At 37.5% G+C, this 22435-nt stretch overlaps 1 protein-coding gene across 3 annotated transcripts in view; it reads right to left on the reverse strand.

The window, feature by feature from the left end:
• Nucleotides 1–6227: 6227 nt before the first annotated feature.
• LOC145998906 (uncharacterized) overlaps nt 6228–22435 on the reverse strand; it is a 128095-nt gene continuing 111887 nt past the window's right edge. For all 3 annotated transcript variants that reach the window (XM_083135653.1, XM_083135654.1, XM_083135652.1), the window contains one exon: nt 6228–8643. In XM_083135653.1, the coding sequence (XP_082991779.1) occupies nt 7088–8643 (1556 nt within the window). In that variant the 3' untranslated portion in view covers nt 6228–7087. The remainder of the gene's footprint in view (nt 8644–22435) is intronic.

The raw sequence follows: 22435 nt of genomic DNA on the forward strand, positions 1-22435 counted from the left end.
ATATGCTATTTAATAAAAGAATATCAAGAATATATTTTTTCTTCAAAACATTTCTTTAATCCCAGATGCTAAAAAAACGAGAGTTACGTCAAATGAATTGAGAAGTTTGCAGTTTAAGAAAAACAAGCAAAAACGTCTGACCCAATATTAACACAAGCATTTTTTTGTTGGTTCTTGCGGAAGTTCGGACCATTGAAATTTCTTTTTTCATAAAAGGAGCCATGACTGATATCGTTATATCAGCGGAATGATCCCACTAGCAAGCATTTTGTATAGTCAAGACTGCAGTGGCGTGTTCAGGAATTTTGTAAAGGGGGGGGGGGCTATGGCTATAAGCGGAATATGCATTCTCTTAGTAGCAATCAATACTTTCCTGTATCCAATATTTCCCCCGCCCTTTCTAAAAAAAACACCTCTCTTGATGGCACAGTGGTAGCGTCGTTGCCTTGTAATCAAGGAGTCCTGTGTTGGATACTCATTGTAGGCACATGGTGGTTCGCATCCTACTTTGAACTAGGCCCAGTCCCTATTAGCCTTTCTGTGCATAAAGTGGACTTACAACAAAAAACTGAAACTCATTTTTAGAAAACAGGGAAGTTGAGTCGAAAGTTGTTAAGAAAAAGTTCCCCAGATAGGCCATTGTGAGTGATAGAAGCTGTAACGACTGTGGTGTCATTCATATATAGTCTAGTCTCTGAACCATGCTGGCGTCCCTAAGGGGGGGGGGGTTAGTGGGGGTCATAACCCTTTGGTACTGAGTTCCTGAAAAAGGGACGTGTAAGGCAGGAAAAGACGGCAAAATGAGGGCTGATTAGTAAACAAAAAAAAATATATAAGCCCCCATTCCTTTCGAAAATCCTAGGTAGGTCACTGGGTGAAGTTATACGATAAATAGATTCATTTTAATCCTTACTAATGTATAGGACCTTTCCCACGTATAGAATCTATCTGCACTCTAAAAAAGTTGACGCCAACTTCACTGTCAGAAATTACCGTTACACTTACAATATTCAATCGTTGAAATTTAACAGTTTGCCTGTTGATTTACCAAAAAGCGCTACGCAACCGTTTTTTTTAAAAATTTGAATATTTTATCGTACGTAAAGATGATTATATGTTTGAGTTGCTTCAAACATAAATTTATTTTTAAAACTGGATCATTAAAATGGCATTAATTAGGGCAACTGTGTAATGGCCGGTGATGCTTTAAAAACGGTCATGTTCTTATTTACCATAGTTTAATGGCAGCGAAAGTCCCATTCCTGTGCACATTTAGTGTAATAATATACATGCCGTACCTGTGATGTGGAAATTGAAGTCATATTTACTACGAGTAAAGGAAAGCTGAATCTAAACAACATAAAAAGAAAAAGGACCCCCAAATAAAAATTAACTAACCAACCGAATACTTTTAGAAGGACAAGTGTTAGAAACAATGTGGACCAACTAAAACTTTCACTACCCACACGCTTGTGAATTGAATGCATTTATGCATCCAATATTTGTAAATATATGGAACACTGTCCAACATTAGAATCAATTCTGCAGTCTTACGAAAATATCCTATCCTGCAGTATTTCTTCGATCAGTTGATAAAAGAGATTTAACTTCTCTACTAGTCAATGGCACATCCAATTACATAAGAAATAATGTCGTTCGTCCCTCCCCCTCTTTGCTTGAAACTTTTGTTGGCTGGCAAATGCTCCATCTTTTTATTTTAAGAGTATAATATTGTTTATTAACGGCGATAAAATCCCTGAATTTCTCAGTGCCGCGCTATACTCTCCAGATGTGAACTATGGTAGCATTAGCGGAATACAGGTATGAATGGAGAAATTCAAAAAATTAAGAAGAACAAGTTCTAAAACCTCTTCTGTAAATACACGGGAAATAAAGGAATAAAGAAGAGATGGAAAATGAATGAGCGTGGAAATAATTGGGGAGTACACATTTTCGAATGAAAACAAAATATTCAGCCAACCAACATCAGGGCTGAGGACTACATACCTTTTCTTAGATTATTGAAAATCGAATGGTTAATGCATACCGTTATAAATTTTTCTCCATAACTTTGCAACGTGCCAGTAACTTCTAAACAGAAAAGTGAAAAGCACTTGTTGTTAGCGCATATAAAGATAAGGATTTCTTCACCTTCACATCAAGAAGTTTCCAGTCCGATAATCAATGACCGTGGCTCAATAATTCACACTCCGCATAGGGCGCTGGTTAAAGGAGTAACTGTTTTGTCTAAAGAGAACTTTCCCTTTAAACTTTTCTCAAATTTTCCCCGCGTATTAAAATTATTAACAAATGTCCGTGCTGCTACATTTGTGAACAGTGTTTAAATACCAAATAATTTTCCTTCATTTTCTTACCGTTCAGTTGCCATGAACATGCAAGTATTTCAAGAGACAAACAAGTACAGTTAGTTTTTTAAAAACGTGCATAATTTCAACATCGAAACTTTGAGAATATAAAATCATACCAGCCACGTATCTAGAAATATATTTTGGGAGGGCCCTTAATAATAACATTACACAGGCAATAAATTTTATTTATTATAATTATTAAACTGGAATAATACCTATACGAAGACTGTAAGACAAGGTAGCGTGAAATTTGGGGATTAGTTCTAATAGTTCTAATAATAAGACAGATAACGGAACAAAAATAAAGAGTGAGATTGAGTTGTCAAGTTTTTGCACAGATAACTTAAACCTACAGTTTAAAGTGGGATCCGAACCACCGTGAAATGTCCCTTTATCGAGTATCGAACCCGTGACCCCTTGGATACAAGGCGACGACGTTTTCACAGCGTCATCGAGAGGATCTGAATACAGAATATGTGCAAATTAGCCAATTATTAGTTGTGATGACTACAGTTTTATTTTTAAAATCTGATGATCTTACACACATGACAATAACTTAAGGATCGTGACACATCAGACACATACAGCTATCTAACGTGCACCAATTTGGTTTACATATGTGAGGTCTAACTGAAAACAATAAGACAACACAAGAGCAATTGCAAAAATGGAAAAAAGCAAATGTAGAGACACACGATGATTGCTACATCTCCACACAAAGCCAAATTTGAATGCTTCACACAAATGTCAATAGCGAATATGGTGTTTTCTGATAGCAATGCATGCAATACAACGATGTGGCATACTTAGGGTAAGAGTACTGAGAAATGACGTCCCACTCCTGCAGCAATACTGTGTAAACAGCTCTGGACGGAGATGAAGGAATTGCGTCCTGCAATGCGTGGCCTGAGCATATCCCACGGATCTTCTAATGGGTTTATATCGGGGGAAAGCGCCGGCCAATCTATGCGCCATATATCCTCTGATTCCAGGGACTCATTAACAAGGTCCGCTCTATGGGTACGTGCATCATCGTCCATAAACAGAAAAGGAAGACTAATTGCACCCCTGAATAGACGGCTGTATTGTTGGATAATGACATCCCGGTATATCTGGCCAGTGACGGAACCCATAGCAAAGACGTGGAGAGATGTACGAGAGTGCATCATAATGCCAGTCCACACAAGGGTCCCAGCACCTCCGAAATGATCACGTTCAATTAAGTTGTTCTGGTAATATCAACATTACCATGAGGCGTGCTGTGTGTGTGTGTGTGTGTGTGTGTGTGTACATATGGTGGTTTCGTTGAAGTCGATATAACCATGAGAACACCATTTAACATGAATATTGATGATTCACTTACAGTATAAGTATTCCACTTGTGGTGGTTCCACATGTGAGCGTTCTAGTCCCTTGCTTTTGAAACAGGATCAGATGCCTTGATGAAAACTTTACTCTGTACGGCAAAATGGCCAGGAAGTTGATTAGTGCGAATTGACGGTAGAGTATCGTACGGTGCAAGAAATAGCAGAAATTTGCTTTTAAGTTCAACGTATTGGATAAGCATGTCAGTATCACTGGGCAGCAGCCAATTGTCAGAGAAACATGTAAGGAGAAGAACGCGTGTGCACTTTTACCATACATGCCATATGGATGAACCAATCAGCAAACACCCGCGTTCAGCTTGCGATTGCATTCCTGATATTCTTTGAATTAAGCTTGGAGAGAGAGATTTGTAGCATTTGTATATTAATATGGGTGTTAAAGCAGTCACTTAGAGCATGAACGAGTGTACAGGGAGCCTAAACTTGTTTTCTGGGCGAGGGAAATGAAGCCAAGATGCCAAGAGGGTATAGTAAAAACCATCATCTGAGCTAATATCAAAGTTACCGCAGATACAATGTTGAAAGTAGTGACTTGAGTGTGAAATGCTTGCTTTTAGTGCATAACTTCTGTATATTACGTTGGCATTGTGGCAGACAATAAATAGGAAACCATGCCTTTGCGAGCAGGTTTTGAATGTAACAACAGAAGGGGCAGAAAAATCAAATTTATAAAAAAATATAAAGAATTAGAGAACCAAGGAGATTACGTTCCACAGGTAGACATGCTTCATATTTACGTTTATTAATTACACACGCATTTCTGTTACGCTTCTCTAAAAACAATGTGTACAAATCTTAAAATTGGATATCCTGAAGTAGCAAATATCGTTTATGATCGTTAGGAATGCTTACGTGTGCAAAATAAAGTAGGTTACGATCTTTATTGAGGTGTAAATTCATTGAACGAACATGCTGCCCACTCCAACAGGTAGATGTTCTTTTCTATCACTAGGCTATAATTAAATTAAGTGAGACGAATATTCTCCGCTCAAAAGTTTATGAAGGACGTGAGGTGAAAGATATTGCATTCATTTTAACAAAGGAAACATTTTATTTTTCCATTATCACATAAAGAATGTCTCTGTGTATAAAGTGTTTTCTTTTTATTTGTTTAAATAAAACTTTTTACTGACCGTGGCGTGATGAGCTATAATTAGATTAAATTTATGAAGGGACACTCGTAATGCTATCAGCGAACTGGGAACGTCTGGTTACGAGAATGCTAACCACCGTGACATTACTGCTGAAAGAGGATAGGAAGAGAAGAGGATAGGGTTGTACAAGAAGATCAATCAAAGATTCATTGATTGATTCAATTAATTTGGCTAATCGCGAAGGTGAGGGTGAATGATGGTACGAAATTGATGAAGGGACACTTACAAAGAACAACCATGCTTACGCCGGGATTCGAACCCAGGACCGCTGGCGTCGTAGCGCGCTGTGATAACCACTTCGCCACGGAGATCGGTAGATCAATCTCAATGAGTTGGACTATTGAACTGGCGTAAAATGTGTTGTTAAATCCTGCTAAACCTCTTACGCAGCGCATATTTTCATGTAATTACTGTTTTGTAATAAATTTACGAGTGTAAGAGTTGTAATGCAACTCCTATTTTAATTAGATTGTTATTCCCTGTAAATCTTTTCGTGTTGAGTAACTACTAACTGAATATAGTAGAGACATATAGACACACCACAACATATAACATGTCTTGATCTGATTGCTGTATCGCCAGTCGTCACAATTATTTCTTAAGAACTTTGTGTTAATGTTTCTGATGATTTAAACACAAGAAAAAGTAACAAGCAGCCTCATTTTCCACTACAAAATTTGCTCTCTCCGAATGTTAATAAATGGTCCTAACAAGTGCGTGGTAGGAACAATCATGGCACACATAATCTCTCTGTACCCTTCCATACTCTAAGGTCAGACATCATAATTTGGAACACTGCATCAACAATATATAATTGCAAAACATTGAGACTTCTGTGTAAAACTCAATTAGAGTTTCATTTTCAAAATTCAGTATCAATGAAAGAATGTCAGATCAAGGTTAATGTTTTAAACTTGTGAAATTATTGGAAATAAATTTAATTACTGAAAATGTGAGAATTTCTCTATATAGCTATCAAACATGATTTATGCAAGACTAGTGCAAGGACTAGTGCATGGACAAATGAAACGGCTTATTAAGATTTAAAATTCAATTTATTTTAACGTATCTAATATTAGTAACAAAACATTCCAAGACTAGTGTATTTTTTTTAAATGCATTCGGCACGCATTAATTTTTCAATGGAATAGCTCAAAATGGTAATTTTGCACTTACACCGTTCTTGCACCCAGGTCTTCAAATTATGAGTTTCACAATAACAATATTGGAGTATGTGTTGTGAACACTAAGTAAACACAGACATATGTGAATCTATTAATACTATTTATTCAACAATAATATATACAGAAAATGAGCGAACATCTTCCAGTCTTAATGTATTCTGCATAGACTATACAGGTTTATTACTTATGATTTTAAAGCAAACCATATTAGTGTATACCACTCCCGTCAACAAGGTAACTACCCGTGAGAATAAGGCACTATATATGTAATATTAAGAATACTCTATTCATTAGGAATTTTTTAAAGAAATAACAACAGGGTCATTACTGTATCAAACAAGGAATCGTATCTCAAAAATTTATCCCAGCATCTTTGTCAATTGATTTGCAGTTGGAACATCATATTTTATTGTAAATTATGCTGTTTCTAACATCGCTAGGAACTCTGTAGAAGAATGAGTAATAATATACTCGTGATTATTCAGAGGTCTGCAAATACAAACTTGTAGAAAATTGAACAAATTATCATAATACATTCGTACTTCTGAGCATATTGAATACAAAAAAGTATTCCATTTATCTTCCTGGATCATCGTCCAATGGCACAATTCTTGATATAGTTTAGCTGGCAGACTCAAATATGACATTATTGAGCTTCTGACGGCTAAAAAATTGGTTGATGCCTGACTGAACTCCTATGTTTGCACATCTTAAAACGAATTTACACCAATAAGAAGTGAAATAAATGTTCTAAAACAAATATTCACTACAAAATTTGCCTCATCAACTTAATAAAGAAGTGGAAATTTTCCATAACGGAACCAGATGATAAGTTGATTAACGCATCTCTACATTCCAAGCAATTAACTGATAAGAGGATGTGAACACAAAGAATAGATGTGACTTAGGAATGGGCCCTGACTGCAGTTGTTAAACATTAGCATCGCTTGATCATTATGCAGACAAAACACCCTTTGTGCAGATGGAGATTCGCCTTAGTGAATCAAATACGCATCAAAATCCAAATTCCCGTCAGTTGGATAATGCTCCAAGCAGGAATGCTTGTGTCTCTCAGGGCAAGACAGGAACATACCAGGGATGTAAACGTCCCAGGCACTCTTTATATTTGTATGCCTCCAAGACTGAGCGTGCTTTAAGTACCCGTAACCATAACGATTCCTGCAGTACAAGCCTGGGTTCCCTGGGCCACGTATCCACTCGCCAACCACTTCCGTTTTAGTTGGGATGTGCTGAATATTTTTCGGCAGGAACCTTTCTCCGAGTTCCTGTTCCCCAAACATCTCGATGCTGATGTCAGGGCTATATAATATTATGTAGCTGTATCGATGCGATCCTCCCGCACGCCACTTGAACTTCAACTTCTGTCCCTTGGAGGTGAACATGGATTTCGATTCGCTCTCAAAACTGTCATAGTCCTTATCCAGGAATGAAATATCACCGTCGATATCCCAAGGGACGAAACCTTGAAACTTGACTGCTCCCATCACAGACCCGGACTCCATTTCGTACGTTGTGTTGTGAGCAACAGCAAAGTCTTCCAGTGCTCTCATGGCTTTCTTTATCTGCAACAAGCAGCACGGCGGGAGTAGGTGGTACTTCGTATCAGGGTTGCATTTCACGTCCAGCTCTTTGCAAGAGAACTTATGCTTGACTTTAGGCGAGCGTTCGACAGCGACGACATTCCACTGCAGCGCTAAAGACATCCATAGTATTCTTGTATTGATTCTTTCTCCGCGCGTATCGTAGAGGACGTCGGGACAGCTCGCGACGTATACTCCATTTTGCTTCAATCTGAGAAACCAATCCTCAAACAGAACCCCTTCTGGAAGATCCTCGCTGAAAGGCACACGGAAGGTTGATATTTTCACAAGAAATGGTCCTGAAATATAATCACAGAACATGCAGTCGGAGATCGTATACTCATATCCTTTGATGAACCTCAAGACATAGTTTCGGATGTCCGTTTGGTAGCACCCAACACCCCAGTGTCCGCTTGAATTCCTTGATGCACCGCTAACAACACCGATAGAGTCAACTAGTGACAGCACCCGAATCTGACGTTCGATGTTCACGTGAGAACTGTAACTCGTCATGTCTCTCGTTATCAAAACATATTTGGTCCTCACAAAAGAAACTAGATTGTTCAACAGACCTCCTGGCGTCCAATCGTCTATCACGTAACTCTTCACAACGATTCCACTGAAGTTATCAGGCTTCTCGTCCAGCCATTGAGAACGACGTATTGCAACAATGATCGGCATGGTGCGGTCGTACCTCAGGACACTCCTTGCAACTTCAAGTGTAATGTTATCTTCAGCCATTTCGGCCATGTTGATGAGCACTGTAACGTCACATGATGCAGTCGACAGTGTCTTCGCCTCCCTCTGGGAGTCGTCAGCAGCATTCTTAGGAAACCGAAGGGTAGTGTCTTCTGGGAAGTGCATGTCACTCATCTCCACTCGATGATCAAGCATTTTGGCAACGCTCTTCAATCTTGCTTTGATGTCATCGTGTTCGTTCTCGGAGGAATCTACAAAGAAATAGATCATCATCTCAACCGCATCTCTTCCATGCTTATTCCATCAACATGTCTGTCTACAGGTTATGAAATAACCCAAAAAAACTCTTTGCTCGTATATAGCGAGATCTGATTACTATTCATTCCTTACATGTATAAGTGCGAATATAAGAAATATTCATAATAACAAAAAATCCTTCCTTACAACTGCTGTTCCTAAATTCTAAATTGTGTTTCTAATCTAATGGACTCCATCATTAACAACATTTTGAAAAAATCATCAATAATTATATTAGCTTCTGAGAGACTACAGAAATTTTATATTAGCGAGGCTCCAAAAAAGAATTTACTGCAACATGAAAAGGTATTCTATTTCTGAAGCATTGTTGCCAATGCTTTTTAGTACATGGGCCGTATCATAAACAACGCACAGTTTGGCAACACTGCGCAGTGGATGATGCAACCGAAGTAAGACTGGCATCATTTTACATTGAGAGCATGACGCAGCCAGCCGTGTGTTTGTGAGCTCTCTACTTTACATAGCGTGACTGTGAGACGGAGTGGAAATGGAGGCTGCAGGTGTCTCGGGTACTATTACAGTTGACGATCAGAGGTCGTACATTAAAATTGAAACTCTACGTGGCAAAAACCCGACAGAAATCCACAGAGCGTTACTGGAAGTGTACGGCGAGTCAACATTGAACCGTAGTACAGTGTCTCGTTCGTCAAATCGTTTTCATAGTGGTCGTGTGCGTATACAGGATGATGCAAGACCAGGAAGGCCGAAAACAACAACTGATGAACGATGTGTGCAACTCGTGGCAGCAGCTCTAGAAGAAGATCGTCGTGCAACTTGTGAAGAACTTTCTGACGCCACAGGGATCTCACCGACGTCTGTATACCGCATTTTGATCAATGATTTAGGGAAGAGAAAAATTTCGGCGTGCTGGGTCCCCCACTTCTTGACAGCTGCACAGAAGAAGACACGCCTGGACAATGTAACCGCGCTGAAACAAAGATTCAACGTTCAAGGAGAGGCATTCTTGCATCGGATTGTTGCTATTGATGAAGCGTGGATCAGGGACTTTGAACCGGAACTGAAAATACAGTCAAACTAGTGGAGAGCTCCATCTTTCCCACGACCCAAAACAATTCGGCGTGCACAATCAAAATTCAAACAAATGATGATTTTTGCTTATGATCATCAGGGAGTAATACTCACAGACAGAGTTCCATGTGGCACACGTGTCACAGCAGTGTATTACCGTGATTTCTTGCAAAATCTGCGAAGAAAAATGCACAAAATATGCCCTCAGCTACTCGAGGCTGGTCCACTCATTCTTCAAGACAACGCTCGGCCGCATATCGGGCATGTCGTCAATGAAAAACTAGGCGATTACGGGTGGGATGTGATACCCCATGCACCGTATAGACCAGACATGAGTCCCGCTGACTTCGACCTCTTCCCCAAGTTGAAACTGCCTTTGGGTGGACGTCGCTTTTCATCTCTGGAAGAGCTTTCTACTGCCATTCGACAGCTAAACAAAGATGGCGTATTGGATGGCATACAGAAGCTTCCTCGACGTTGGGATTCGGTCATTGCCAAGCAGGGAGACTACATTGAAGGACTGTGAAGAGACATCACCGCCACAGCAACATACGGGTGAGTAAAAAATTAGTGTGCATTATTTATGAAATGACCCATGTATTTTCAGTATTGCTAGTTAAGTATCAAGTTTAAGGAGTGTCTGACAATGTTACCAAACATAAAATTGAAATAATTTGCGTTTTCTATGTGAAAACTACAAGGGCATCTGGAAAAGCACCCTCAACCTTTTTTTTCCATTTCGTAAAGACGTTTCAGAACAAGTGGCAATGTAAGTGCAGCGAGGGGAAGAGTACAAATGATATGCAGACAAAATACCAACCAAAGAATGTGAAACTATGTTTGTTGGAGAGTGCAAATTTCTAACATGTCATATCAAGGGGTGGTTTAAGAATACTAAACCTACAACTCAATCCTGGATTGCAATTACGTCGACATTTTTTGCAAAGACTATGACTATCTAATCAAGTTTTCAACAGCTATGAGTGCGAATGACGAATGCCACTGTTACTTCTATTGCAAGCAAGGGTGATGTGCAAAAAAGGGTACGTTGGAAAGCAGAACAGCACAAGCAATGACTGAACGCTAAGAAAACATTTATTGTTGTTGTTGTTGCTAAGTCCACTTTATGCAGAGATATTCTATTCGAGACTGGATCTACAGTTTAAAGTAGGATCCGAACCGTTATGGGCCTCCACCGGGTATCGAACCCGGAAACCCTTGATTGCAAGGCTAAGACGTCATCGGTGAGGCCCAGGAGAACATTTGTACTAATAATCAGATGTACTAAGAATTTCCATTCTGGAACCACAAGTGCTGCGTTTTCTTCTTAAAATTACAAGTTGAATTGGTAATGACACCTTGGCGTAAAACTTTGTATGTATAAGTAATGTTTTCTTTTGAGCACTTCAATTTTATTCACAGGCACGTGCCATTTTCTTCCCTTTGCAGGCAACAGTGCCAGGTGCCACAGCGAAATTCTTCCCACCAAAACCTTTCTTTATCCTAAGACAAAGTACAGATGTAAAATTTTACTAGGGTAAATATTTAACCAAAGAAGTGCATAGTTTGCTAACACCATTGAGCCTTGTTTCCATTTATGAAAAACTAAATATGCTGACCAAGGCAGTAATTTATTTTATTAAAAACATAAACTAAACGTAACGTTTCAACCTTCTAGCAACGTCTTCTTCAGACTCTGTATCAAGTACAAAAGTAACAAGATACAAAAACAGGGCTTTATATATACACAAACATTACTCCCTCCAGACTATTTAGAAAGTTGTTTGGAACTTTCTAGCAGGTGACTTTCACTTGCCAACTTTACTTTCACCTAAAAGGCTAAACACAATTACTTCCATATAGAATGTGGTTGGACTTTTAATCTCACGCTCTTTTCCCTTCATTTTTCTTCCTTCCCCTCTCCTCTTTCTCTCTTGTCCTCTCCACTCTTTCTAGCATCTTCTTCCATTCTTTGTTTAACTTCAGTCCCCCATTCCAGTTCATTGTGTCTTCTTCACCTTTCTTCTCTATTTCCTTGGCTTCCTTCCATTTTCTCACTAGCATTCTCTTCTCCCTTCCTATCTGCTTAGCCTCATCCTACTCTATGTCATGTCCTGTTTCTCTCGTGTGTTTAAATATTGCATTTCTCTCTCTCTTAAGTCGTACATCATCCCTATGTTGTTTCAACCTGTCTTTCAGCCTTTTTTTCGTTTCTCCTATGTACACACTCTGACATTCTTTACATTTCACTTCGTAGATAATCCCTTCCTCTTCCTCTTCCTCTTCTCTGTTTTCCTTTTTCTTGTTAGCATTCCTCGCTATTCCTAAGATGCTTCTCCCTCCCTTCCTGTAAGTTTTAATTCCCGCTTTCTTAAGCAGTTTGCATATCTTTTCTGTGGTCTTCCCCATACTCCTTATTCCAAACCTTCTCTCTTTTCTTTCTCTTCCTCTTTTTCTTTCTCTTCCAATTCTTCCCTGCCCGTTTTCTTCCTTCTTTTGTTTATGTCAAGTCTATCCTGCTTCTCATAGCCATTCCTTTCCAGCTGTTTCCATAGGCTATTTATTTTGCCTTCTTTTTCACATTCTTTCATGCATATTTCTTGATTCTGTCCTCCATATTCTTTATAAAATTTATTTTTGTCACCTCACTTACATCACTTCTTTTGTGGCAGAATACCCCTGCTGCACACTTCTTCTGATGCCAAGCGGTTTCAATTTCTTGTCCTCTCTTCCTTTTCATCAATATATCTAGAAAGCTTAACTTATCTTCTATTTCAAGTTCCAATAATATCCCTCTTTCTTCATCTTGTATTTCTTTGGCAAAAATTACAAGCTGCCTCTTCGTTCCCTTCCATATGCCAAAACAATCGTCCACATATCTGCAAAACAGAATTACTTTCTTTTCCCATTCATTCATAACCAATTCAGCCAATGCTGGGCTTAGACTGGAACCTATATTTAGTCCTTCACTCATTAACATTATTTTATCTCCCATTATACTGTAACCGTTATTCCAAATGGTTTCCAGCGCCTTCACTACCCTTTCACTATCCCATTCTCCTATAATTTCTTGTCCCATTCTCTTTTTAATAATGTCCAAAACGTGTCCCCTCTTGATGCTCGGGAACATACTTTTCACGTCTAAGCTAAACATTGTCGTCTTCATCTCATTTAACTTAAGTCCTTTTATGAGGTCTACTACTTGTTCACTGTTCTTAACTGCTCTGCTTTCTTGCTGTGTTACTAACACATCAATAACTTTCTTTAATTTCTTTTCTAAGGGTTCCAAAATATTGTTTCTGCAGTTCATTAATGGTCTTAACTTTATCTCCTATTTGTGTATCTTTGGAAAGCCTTTCAAACTTGGTAGTCTTCCTGTCTCCTTTATGCATGTCTTGAATCCACTCCTCCTACAGTATTTTATGATTCTTTCTTTTATAGTTTGTTCTTCTCCTGTTCCACAAATCTCCTCATATCCATTTTCTTTTAGGTCTTCAAACTTCTCGTACCAGAAGGAAGAAAACGGGCAGGGAAGAATTTGAAGAGAAAGAAAAAGAGGAAGAGAAAGAAAAAGAGAGAAGGTTTGGAATAAGGAGTATGGGGAAGACCACAGAAAAGATATGCAAACTGCTTAAGAAAGCGGGAATTAAAACTTACAGGAAGGGAGGGAGAAGCATCTTAGGAATAGCGAGGAATACAAGCAAGAAAAAGGAAAACAGAGAAGAGGAAGAGGAAGAGGAAGGGATTATCTACGAAGTGAAATGTAAAGAATGTCAGAGTGTGTACATAGGAGAAACGAAAAAAAGGCTGAAAGACAGGTTGAAACAACATAGGGATGATGTACGACTTAAGAGAGAGAAATGCAATATTTAAACACACGAGAGAAACAGGACATGACATAGAGTGGGATGAGGCTAAGCAAATAGGAAGGGAGAAGAGAATGCTAGTGAGAAAATGGAAGGAAGCCAAGGAAATAGAGAAGAAAGGTGAAGAAGACACAATGAACTGGAATGGGGGACTGAAGTTAAACAAAGAATGGAAGAAGATGCTAGAAAGAGTGGAGAGGACAAGAGAGAAAGAGGAGAGGGGAAGGAAGAAAAATGAAGGGAAAAGAGCGTGAGATTAAAAGTCCAACCACATTCTATATGGAAGTAATTGTGTTTAGCCTTTTAAGTGAAAGTAAAGTTGGCAAGTGAAAGTCACCTGCTAGAAAGTTCCAAACAACTTTCTAAATAGTCTGGAGGTAGTAATGTTTGTGTATAAAGCCCTGTTTTAGTATCTTGTTACTTTTGTACTTGATACAGAGTCTGAAGAAGACGTTGCTAGAAGGTTGAAACGTTACGTTTAGTTTATGTTTTTAATAAAATAAATTACTGCCTTGGTCAGCATATTTAGTTTTTCATAGTTTGCTAGTGAAGAACGTCTAGGTAAAACTTCACTTTGACAACTGTCACTAGCAAAGTACCCTCATAAGGAACAACAGAGTCTCAATCAGGGCTAAGGTTTTCCTAAAGAAATTATCCGTCAGAAATACACGAACCAAAGCATACAAAAGTTCTGACAAACCATTTATTTTAACAATGATACACTATTTTCCATCAACGAAGTTGTTGCTCCAAAAGCAAAACGTCAAATGAAATTATTTCATTGCTGATATTAATACGTATGTCGCTAACAGAGCCTTCTGCATGTATGCCAAGTAATAGAATCAGAATGAAAAAAAAATATATTTCTTGTTCATACACGCAGGCTGTTTAACCATTTCAGATACATCCGAAGCCGTTAAAATATACAAAATAGCCATTATGCTTACATTACTGTTAGGGTAGCACTCCTAAAGTACTGTATACAGTGCATATACAGTATCTAAGAGAAGATGGAGGTAGATTAAAATACAAATAGCATTTACACTCCTAACACTGAGCCACCTGATGGAAATCTAAATGTTATTCGCGATTAAAATTATCCGATATGCCATCTGGTGAGATTTTCGGGAACCACTACAAGTAGGACACTTCGCTGCGGTTCGCTGTGTTGAAGCCGTTCAAAGCATGGGGAGCATGCGAAACCTCTAAATCGTTTTGTGGGTCAAGACAAGTGAAAAGCTTACATGTATTTCCACCCCTTGTAATCAACAAAATGAAATTCGTAAATAAATCAGGGAACACAGAACTGATTGACAAGAATGGCATAACTGAAATGCGGCAAGGGAATTACGAAGAACAAACGAGTCTGTTCACTTTATTTTCCAAAAGATGATTTTATTACCATGAAAGTAAGTTTTAAATTGTTCTTTATGAATATAACATTTTTCTTCGAAAACAATGTAGTATGTATATAATTTGGAACAGGTGCAAGTCGATTAAGTGCAAAGATGAAAATAGTTTGAGAATTAATTAATGTCTGTAATCATAATGGTAACTCAGAAAGAGGAAATTGACATGCTATTGTTGCTGTTTCATTCAGTAAGTCAATTTTCAGTGAAGACTGAACATAACCTCAATGAAATTGTTATTATTGTTGTTACTATTATTATTATTATTATTATTATTATCCTGTGTTGTTATTAAATCAGTTCGCGCTACGACGCCAGGGGTACCGGGTTCGAATCCTGGCATGGATGTTTGTGAGTATCAATTCATCAATTTCATCATATCATCACTTACCCCCATCTTCGCAAATTTGCCAAAAGTGGCACAAAAAACGAAGTCAATCAATCAATCAATTATTAAACCAGCCTGCCTCTTTGGGGAAAGAACTGCAACGGTATGTTTACATTTTTGTCCTGTCCAAGCTTTGCAATACAGGTGAATTGCTTTATTTTCAAATCATTTCTGAGAGCCCCAGTTACAACCGAGGTGCAGATGAAACAGCACTGCTTTGAAGAACCAGTGGCATATGCATTAGTTTCGTCTGAGTGTTCCGTGTTATTTTTGCCAACCATAATTAAATGCTTCGCTCTCAGCACAGCTTCACCTTCGTTATAGTTCCTGGAATTCACATCGCATTCGCAATATTTAAAAATATCGCGTATTTTATGTCTCTTCCATACCAGCAATGACAACACGCTGCTATTACGTACTACTACTGAATGTAAACAAAGATTTATTCTACATAGAGCGGCCATATTGGAAGCGACACTCAGATGAAAAGTAATCAAGTGCGCATGCGCTGACCGGACGAGTCGACTTGCAAAATAGGGGTGGAACGGATAAGGAAAACAGGTTCCATAAAAACCATCTGCTGCTGAAGCAACATATACGTTTCACATACAGTAACGCCGCCAGCAAGATACGTTAAGAAGGGAGTGGGGTTAAGAGGTGTAAAAGCCATCACAAACACAACAAAACTTGCGACAATAAACAAAACAACCGAATGCATACAAGCGAAATACTATCTGAAACCTACAGGATTCATTCGAAGATGTTTCTCCCTACTACCCCTATCACACGCAGACTCGTTCTCTGCAGCTAATCTGGTCTTCTGCTGTTCAACGAAAAAAACCTCATTTGTTCATAGTCTCATGTTTTACATTACATTCAGCTACGGCTGGGAACTGTCATATGTGCAAAGACACTTATTTCCGGAGGAGAGCCGCTGTACATCAACTCCACATTATTGCACGATGTTATTTATATCACGTTATATATTAAGTGCGCCCTCTCGCGTAGATGAACGGTTATACAGTAAAACCTCGTTAATCCGGACTGTGGGGGATAAGTTGACCGGTTTAACGATAATCCGGATTAACTGAAATAACCTAAAAGAACAGTAGAAAGTGCATTAAAACTCCGTTTATAGCAACAAAACACGTTTATTATGGTGTATTTAAAGGGCATACGCCTAATACTAGTACTGATACACTATACAGTACAGTAAAATGTTGTGATTTTTAACAATGGCGGCATATGCAATGCACAAAGGACATTTTCTCGGGGCTGTGTTTTTTTACAAACTTGTTGCTGAATGTTGGGAGCAATATGACGAATGCGATTGGCTTGTCTCTGCACACGCTAACTTCTCTAATAATTAACGGTCACAAATTTATTGCATGTCTCTACGCAAAGCAAACCATCTATGGATTGAAACAACTAATGAACGCACAAAATATATTTCCTCCTCGGTTGCACGGCAATAAAAATGGGACACCAGCTTCCTTCCAATGCGTTATACGTGTAACCTAACTAGGGCAACTTCCATCACCGCCGTAGAGTTAGGCAACACACATAACGTCTTACAGGGAAGCGAGTATTTCAGGATCTAAGTGTCTCATTTTTATTGCAGGTGACTGTACAAAGGACACGCTGTAGCGTTAGTTACTCCACTTGCGATAAGAATTTTACGTGCGCATTTGTGCATGTGCATGTGACCAAAATGAGAACAGGCATTGTCGTGCAATATATAATGTTGTTCTTGAGTTTCTTATCTATTTCTTGTTTACTTTAGGTCGACTGCACGTGACTGATGATTGTATCCATGAGTCTTGACCATTCATGCACCTAAATACCATAGGATGCTAAATACAGTTTAAGTCCACTTTATATTCAGTTGGACTGAACCTTCACCCTCAACCCAATATCGAATATGGATCCCGTTGCTTACAAGGCGACAGTGTTAAGCACAACACTGCCAGTATACTGATTATTTATATGCAAATGCATTTTTTTTAAAAAAAAGGCGTATTTAAAAAAAAATTCAATTACATTTTGACAAAATTGTAAGTAAATGGATGTTTCTGTTAAATATTTTTCAATTTTTGCCATAAGTGGTTATTTTGTTTTATTTTGAAAATAAAGTGCACATTCTTCAAGATTGTTACTTTATTTGCTTAATTATAAGGTATCTGAAACTTATAATTTATGTTAACTGGTATAACTATGCAAAGACACGTCTCCTCTCACTGTTTCCATTGGAATTTCCATACTTCCTCAGTTGGCGCTTCCAGACTTGGGACATCGTCCAATTAACCCAGACATAGCAATCAATGAGGATGACAGCAAGGTCACTCTTTCGGAAGAGTCGGGGAGAGTAATGTACGTTACAGGATGACACCACATGGCTGAAACCTAACCATTCTAGGATAGGATTTTTGTTGCTAGTTTCCATTCTTTAGTCGCGCTATTTTTTTCCTTGATCTGCTTAAGGACGACAGAAAAGTGCTATTTGAGTTTAAAAATATGACATGGTCTGACTACAAATAACTCCACTGTCTGACTGATGGAATACATGATGAGGTTGTGACTGCTTTCAAATTGTAAAATGTATAATCACTTCTTGTGTAAAAGAAAAAGAAGGAAATGTTATAGCATACTGTTTTGTTGCGTAGCAACCAGTTGTTGAAAACAATTGAAGAGAGATAACAAGAACGATTTGCATATAGTTCGAATCATAGTAATTGGTGCATAATTTAATGTATTTATTCAGTGAAATAATAAGTATATTCATCAGAGAACAGTGTTGTGATTTTGAACTATATTCATTATTGTTATTTCATAATTTGCTGTGAAGTAGAACAGTTATTTACTGAGTATAATATAAAATGCTCAAGCCTCTACGACAATAGCAAAAAGTGGCGACCGTGTGACAGGACTCTGAAGTTAAGCAGTTCTTCGGATAAATGATGTGAAATATAATCTCCTTAGGTCTGGGATTGAAGCGGATTCTAACTGCATTTGATTGATATTCAAGTATTTAAGTGTGTGTAAGTTTATTTTCGTTAATGAAAAATGTCTTCCAGAGATTCATCTAAATCTCGTAGCAGAAAGAAAACTGCTATGCAATACGAGGGCACATATCTAGCAACGTTTACAAACGTTCATGGTCAAGAAGTTAATTCTGATGATAAGACTGATACCAGTACTCGCAAGGTAGAATGTTGTGGTGATACGAAAGCTGACATCAGATTTGTTCAGTGCTATAAATGTCTTTCATGGTTTCACTTTTCTTGTCTTAAGTTGTCAGTTGTTCATTGGTCTATTTATTCTACTACGGTAGAGAATTACTTTTGTAAATCTTGTGAACCTAGTTATAATCCATATGAATTGTCAGCTTACAAAGAGAGTATTAGTCCTAATTTTAACGATCTGCTAGAAACAATCAAGAATATTCAGTTCGTTGTAGTTAATTCTAGTAAAGAATTAAAATCTCAGCTTGAGGATTCAAACAAAGAATTAAAATCTCATATTGAAGATTCTAACAAAGAATTAAAATCTCAGCTTGAGGATTCAAACAAAGAATTAAAATCTCAGCTTGAAGATTCCAACAAAGAATTAAAATCTCAGCTTGAAGCTTCCAATAGAGAATTGAAATCTTCCAGCGAGGAATTAAAATCTCAGCTTGAAGTTTCCAACGAAGAGTTGAAATCCAAAATTGAAGCTTCCAATGTCGAATTACAGTCTAAAATTGAATCTATGAATTTTGATTTTAAGCAGGTTAATAACCGTATAGACGTGTTGGCTTCTGATGTAGCAATAAGAATCGAATCTTTAGCAGAAACGTGTGTAAGTTCAAATGCAGAATTAAACCAGAAGTTGCAAGAAAGCATGCGAAATTATGACTGTAAAATATCAGACATTCTTAGTATACAAGATCTTCGTGAGAAACAAGTAAATGAAATTGAAGGTTCTTTGCAAGGTGCAAAAGACGATATAGGTAAACTCAAATGTGGATTTGATGATTGTTGTTCGCAAGTTGAAACATTCGATTCCAAGGTTTCACAGTGTTTCGAAATTGTTAATCAGTACGATAATAATTTGAAACAGCTTGCATTGCGTGTTGATGTCATTGAGAATAATATGCAGAAACCAGTTAATGTAAATTATGGTGGTGCTGATTGTACTGTTACAGGTACTTCTCATAACAAATATTCTAATACGAACACTCAAGTTCATGGTATTGATAATGTTGCAAATCGCCAATCGAGAAGATTAAATGTAAGGCATCATTCTGGAACTGGTCATAATCATGATTCTGGTTTGAGTGATTCAGATGGAAGTTCTATTAACTCTACGGATACTACTAAAGTAAAGACGTTTTATGTAAGGGAACCACATCTTAAGCATGTAAGTTGGAAGCAAAATCGCAAACAATCTAGTTTACATAATGCTAGAAAGACGCAAGAAAATTCTAATTGCTCTTGTATGAATAGATCTAGCTGTATTTTAAACAAACGCAGAGTAGAAACTGAGAATAACATTGATGTTTCCTCGAATAACGCATTTCCTGAAACAACATCAAATATGTTAGGTAGGCCAGAGGACTTCCGCAGTTATGGAGGATATTGTAATTTGAATTACACAAACCATCCTTGCACTTGGTGTTCCGGTTCTACTAATTATACTCAAATTAATCCAGACAGGTCTGATAACACAGCTTCAAGAATGAATAATACACAGAGAGCATTTAATTCTCATAATGATAACGATGAGTCTAGAAGGAAACTGTTTAATCGTTCTTACCCTTGCACATATTTTGCTGGTAATCAACAGTCACCAAACAGTCATGATAGTGCATTTGTGAATGGAATAGAAAATTGTAATGGTACACATAATTTTCAAGAAGATTGTAATGCAAGACCGAACTCTGATTCTTTGCCCTTGTACATGAGGAAAGATAGACATTTGAAGTTAAATGAATTGTCTTTATTACCAAAGTTCTCAGGTCGAGTTGAAAAGCAATCTGCAAGAGAATACTTGGAACAATTAAACTCAACGTTAGATCTGATAGGAGTGCCTGCTGATAAACGATTGCAGAGCATTCAGAATTGTTTTACAAATCGAGCAGCTTATTGGTTTAGAACACACAAAAGATATTTCTGTTCTTATACTGATTTCGAAAGTAAGTTTATTCAGCAGTTTGCTTCGCCTGAAATGTTACAGTCACAGTTAGCTGTTTTAAGGAATCAAAAATATGACCAAAATGCACATGGAAGTTTAGAAACCTTTGCACTAAAAACACATTCCACATATTGTAATTTAGTGAACAATCCGAATGATGTTGATGTTATACAATTGATAATGAGCCAGTTGCCTGATAATGTTGCTAACAATAGCGCTTGTCATAGTGTTCAGACGATGAATCAGCTTACGAATATGCTTCGTAAATTAGATGTTATTAGAACTAGTAGGAAAGGACTTATGCATTTACCTGAAGATTTAGATTGCGACAAGTCTAACAAAGGTCTTAAGAAGAATGAACATCAAAGGTTAAATGTACGACAAGTAAATATTCGACAAGCAAGAAGTACTAGTTCTTCTTCTACTCAAACTCTGCCTTCTGATAATTTGGATGCCTCTGTTGGAAATAGTTTAGACAATGTAAACCAATCTATGAGTTCAAGATATAATGCAAATAATGCTACTAATTTTGGAAATTTTCGACGAAATAGAAATCAGATGTTTCCTAGGAATTTTTACAATACTGGCAGGTTTTACCGTAATAATAATAGAAATATCCCGAATGAGAATTCCAGACAAGATAATGGTCTTAATTTTAGGCAGCCTAACTACAGATTTTCTAGGAATGGTTACTATAATAGTAACAGATCTTTGTTTCCCTCTGTTTACGAAAACTGTCCACCACAAAATCGAGATGTGCCAGTGGTGAGTGATACAATGAGGAATCAGCCCAGCAATATGCAAAGTAATATAATGACGAGTACATCTAATACTGGTGTAAATCCTAATTTGACTCAAAATCCAACTTCTGGTGTTCAGTCTTTACAATTTAATGATGCTAAGCAAGAGCAGTTGGAAAGGCAGTCTACTTTAAATTAAAGTGGCAGTCGGAAGAGCCTCTTTCCCTCTGCACTACTTACAAGAGGCACAAGGAAGAGTCAAATGATTTATTTAATGTTTGTGATTCTATGCAATTTTCGAATGAAAATGCATTAAGTAACTTGCAAATTAATTTTTTGTTAGAATGGTTTGAGGATGAACCTGACTGGGTTATTAACGATGAAGATATTTCTGTACCTTTAACAGAAGTTCCAATTGTACATGGAATTATATGTCAATTGCCTATCATTTGTATAATAGATTGTGGTAGCCAAGCAAATGTTATGAATTATGAGGTCTGGTGTAAGATATCATCATGTATTGGTAATCTTACGTTGGACAAGGTGGATGACATTAGATTATGTGGATTTGCTGGAAATAAAAAGTGCAAAATTGTCGGTTGTAAGACGATAAATATTCAGATTGACAGCGAATACTTTCCAATGGAATTTTTCATTTTAAAAGAACTTAATGCAGACATTATTTTAGGTGTTCCTTTCTTACGAAAGTACAAAGCAATTGTGGATTTTAGGAACCAGAATATAAGTTTAATAACTTCATCAGGAAAGCAAGTGTATACAACATTAGATAATAAGGATTCTAGTACGATAAGTGTTGAATCTGACAAGATTGTATCTGGTGTGAAGCATGATACTGACATAACTGAGAATGAATTTCAGTCATGTAGGATGTTAAAATATGTACATATGTTAGATATTGAAGCAAATTATATGCCTTCTCAGAGGGATATTCACGATAAAGTATTTGCAATTGAAGATATCGGTAATTCACAGAAACGTTATTTACTTTCACTCTTATGGAATTATCACGAACAATTTTCTGACAAACCAAGACATGCCAAGGTAGAACCATATAAGATACAGTTAGACAGTAACGTACCTATTGCTACGGCACCTTATCC

Source organism: Lepisma saccharinum, chromosome 14 (genome assembly GCF_977018435.1).
Source record: "Lepisma saccharinum chromosome 14, izLepSacc3.1, whole genome shotgun sequence".
NCBI classification, from domain to species: Eukaryota; Metazoa; Arthropoda; class Insecta; order Zygentoma; family Lepismatidae; genus Lepisma; species Lepisma saccharinum.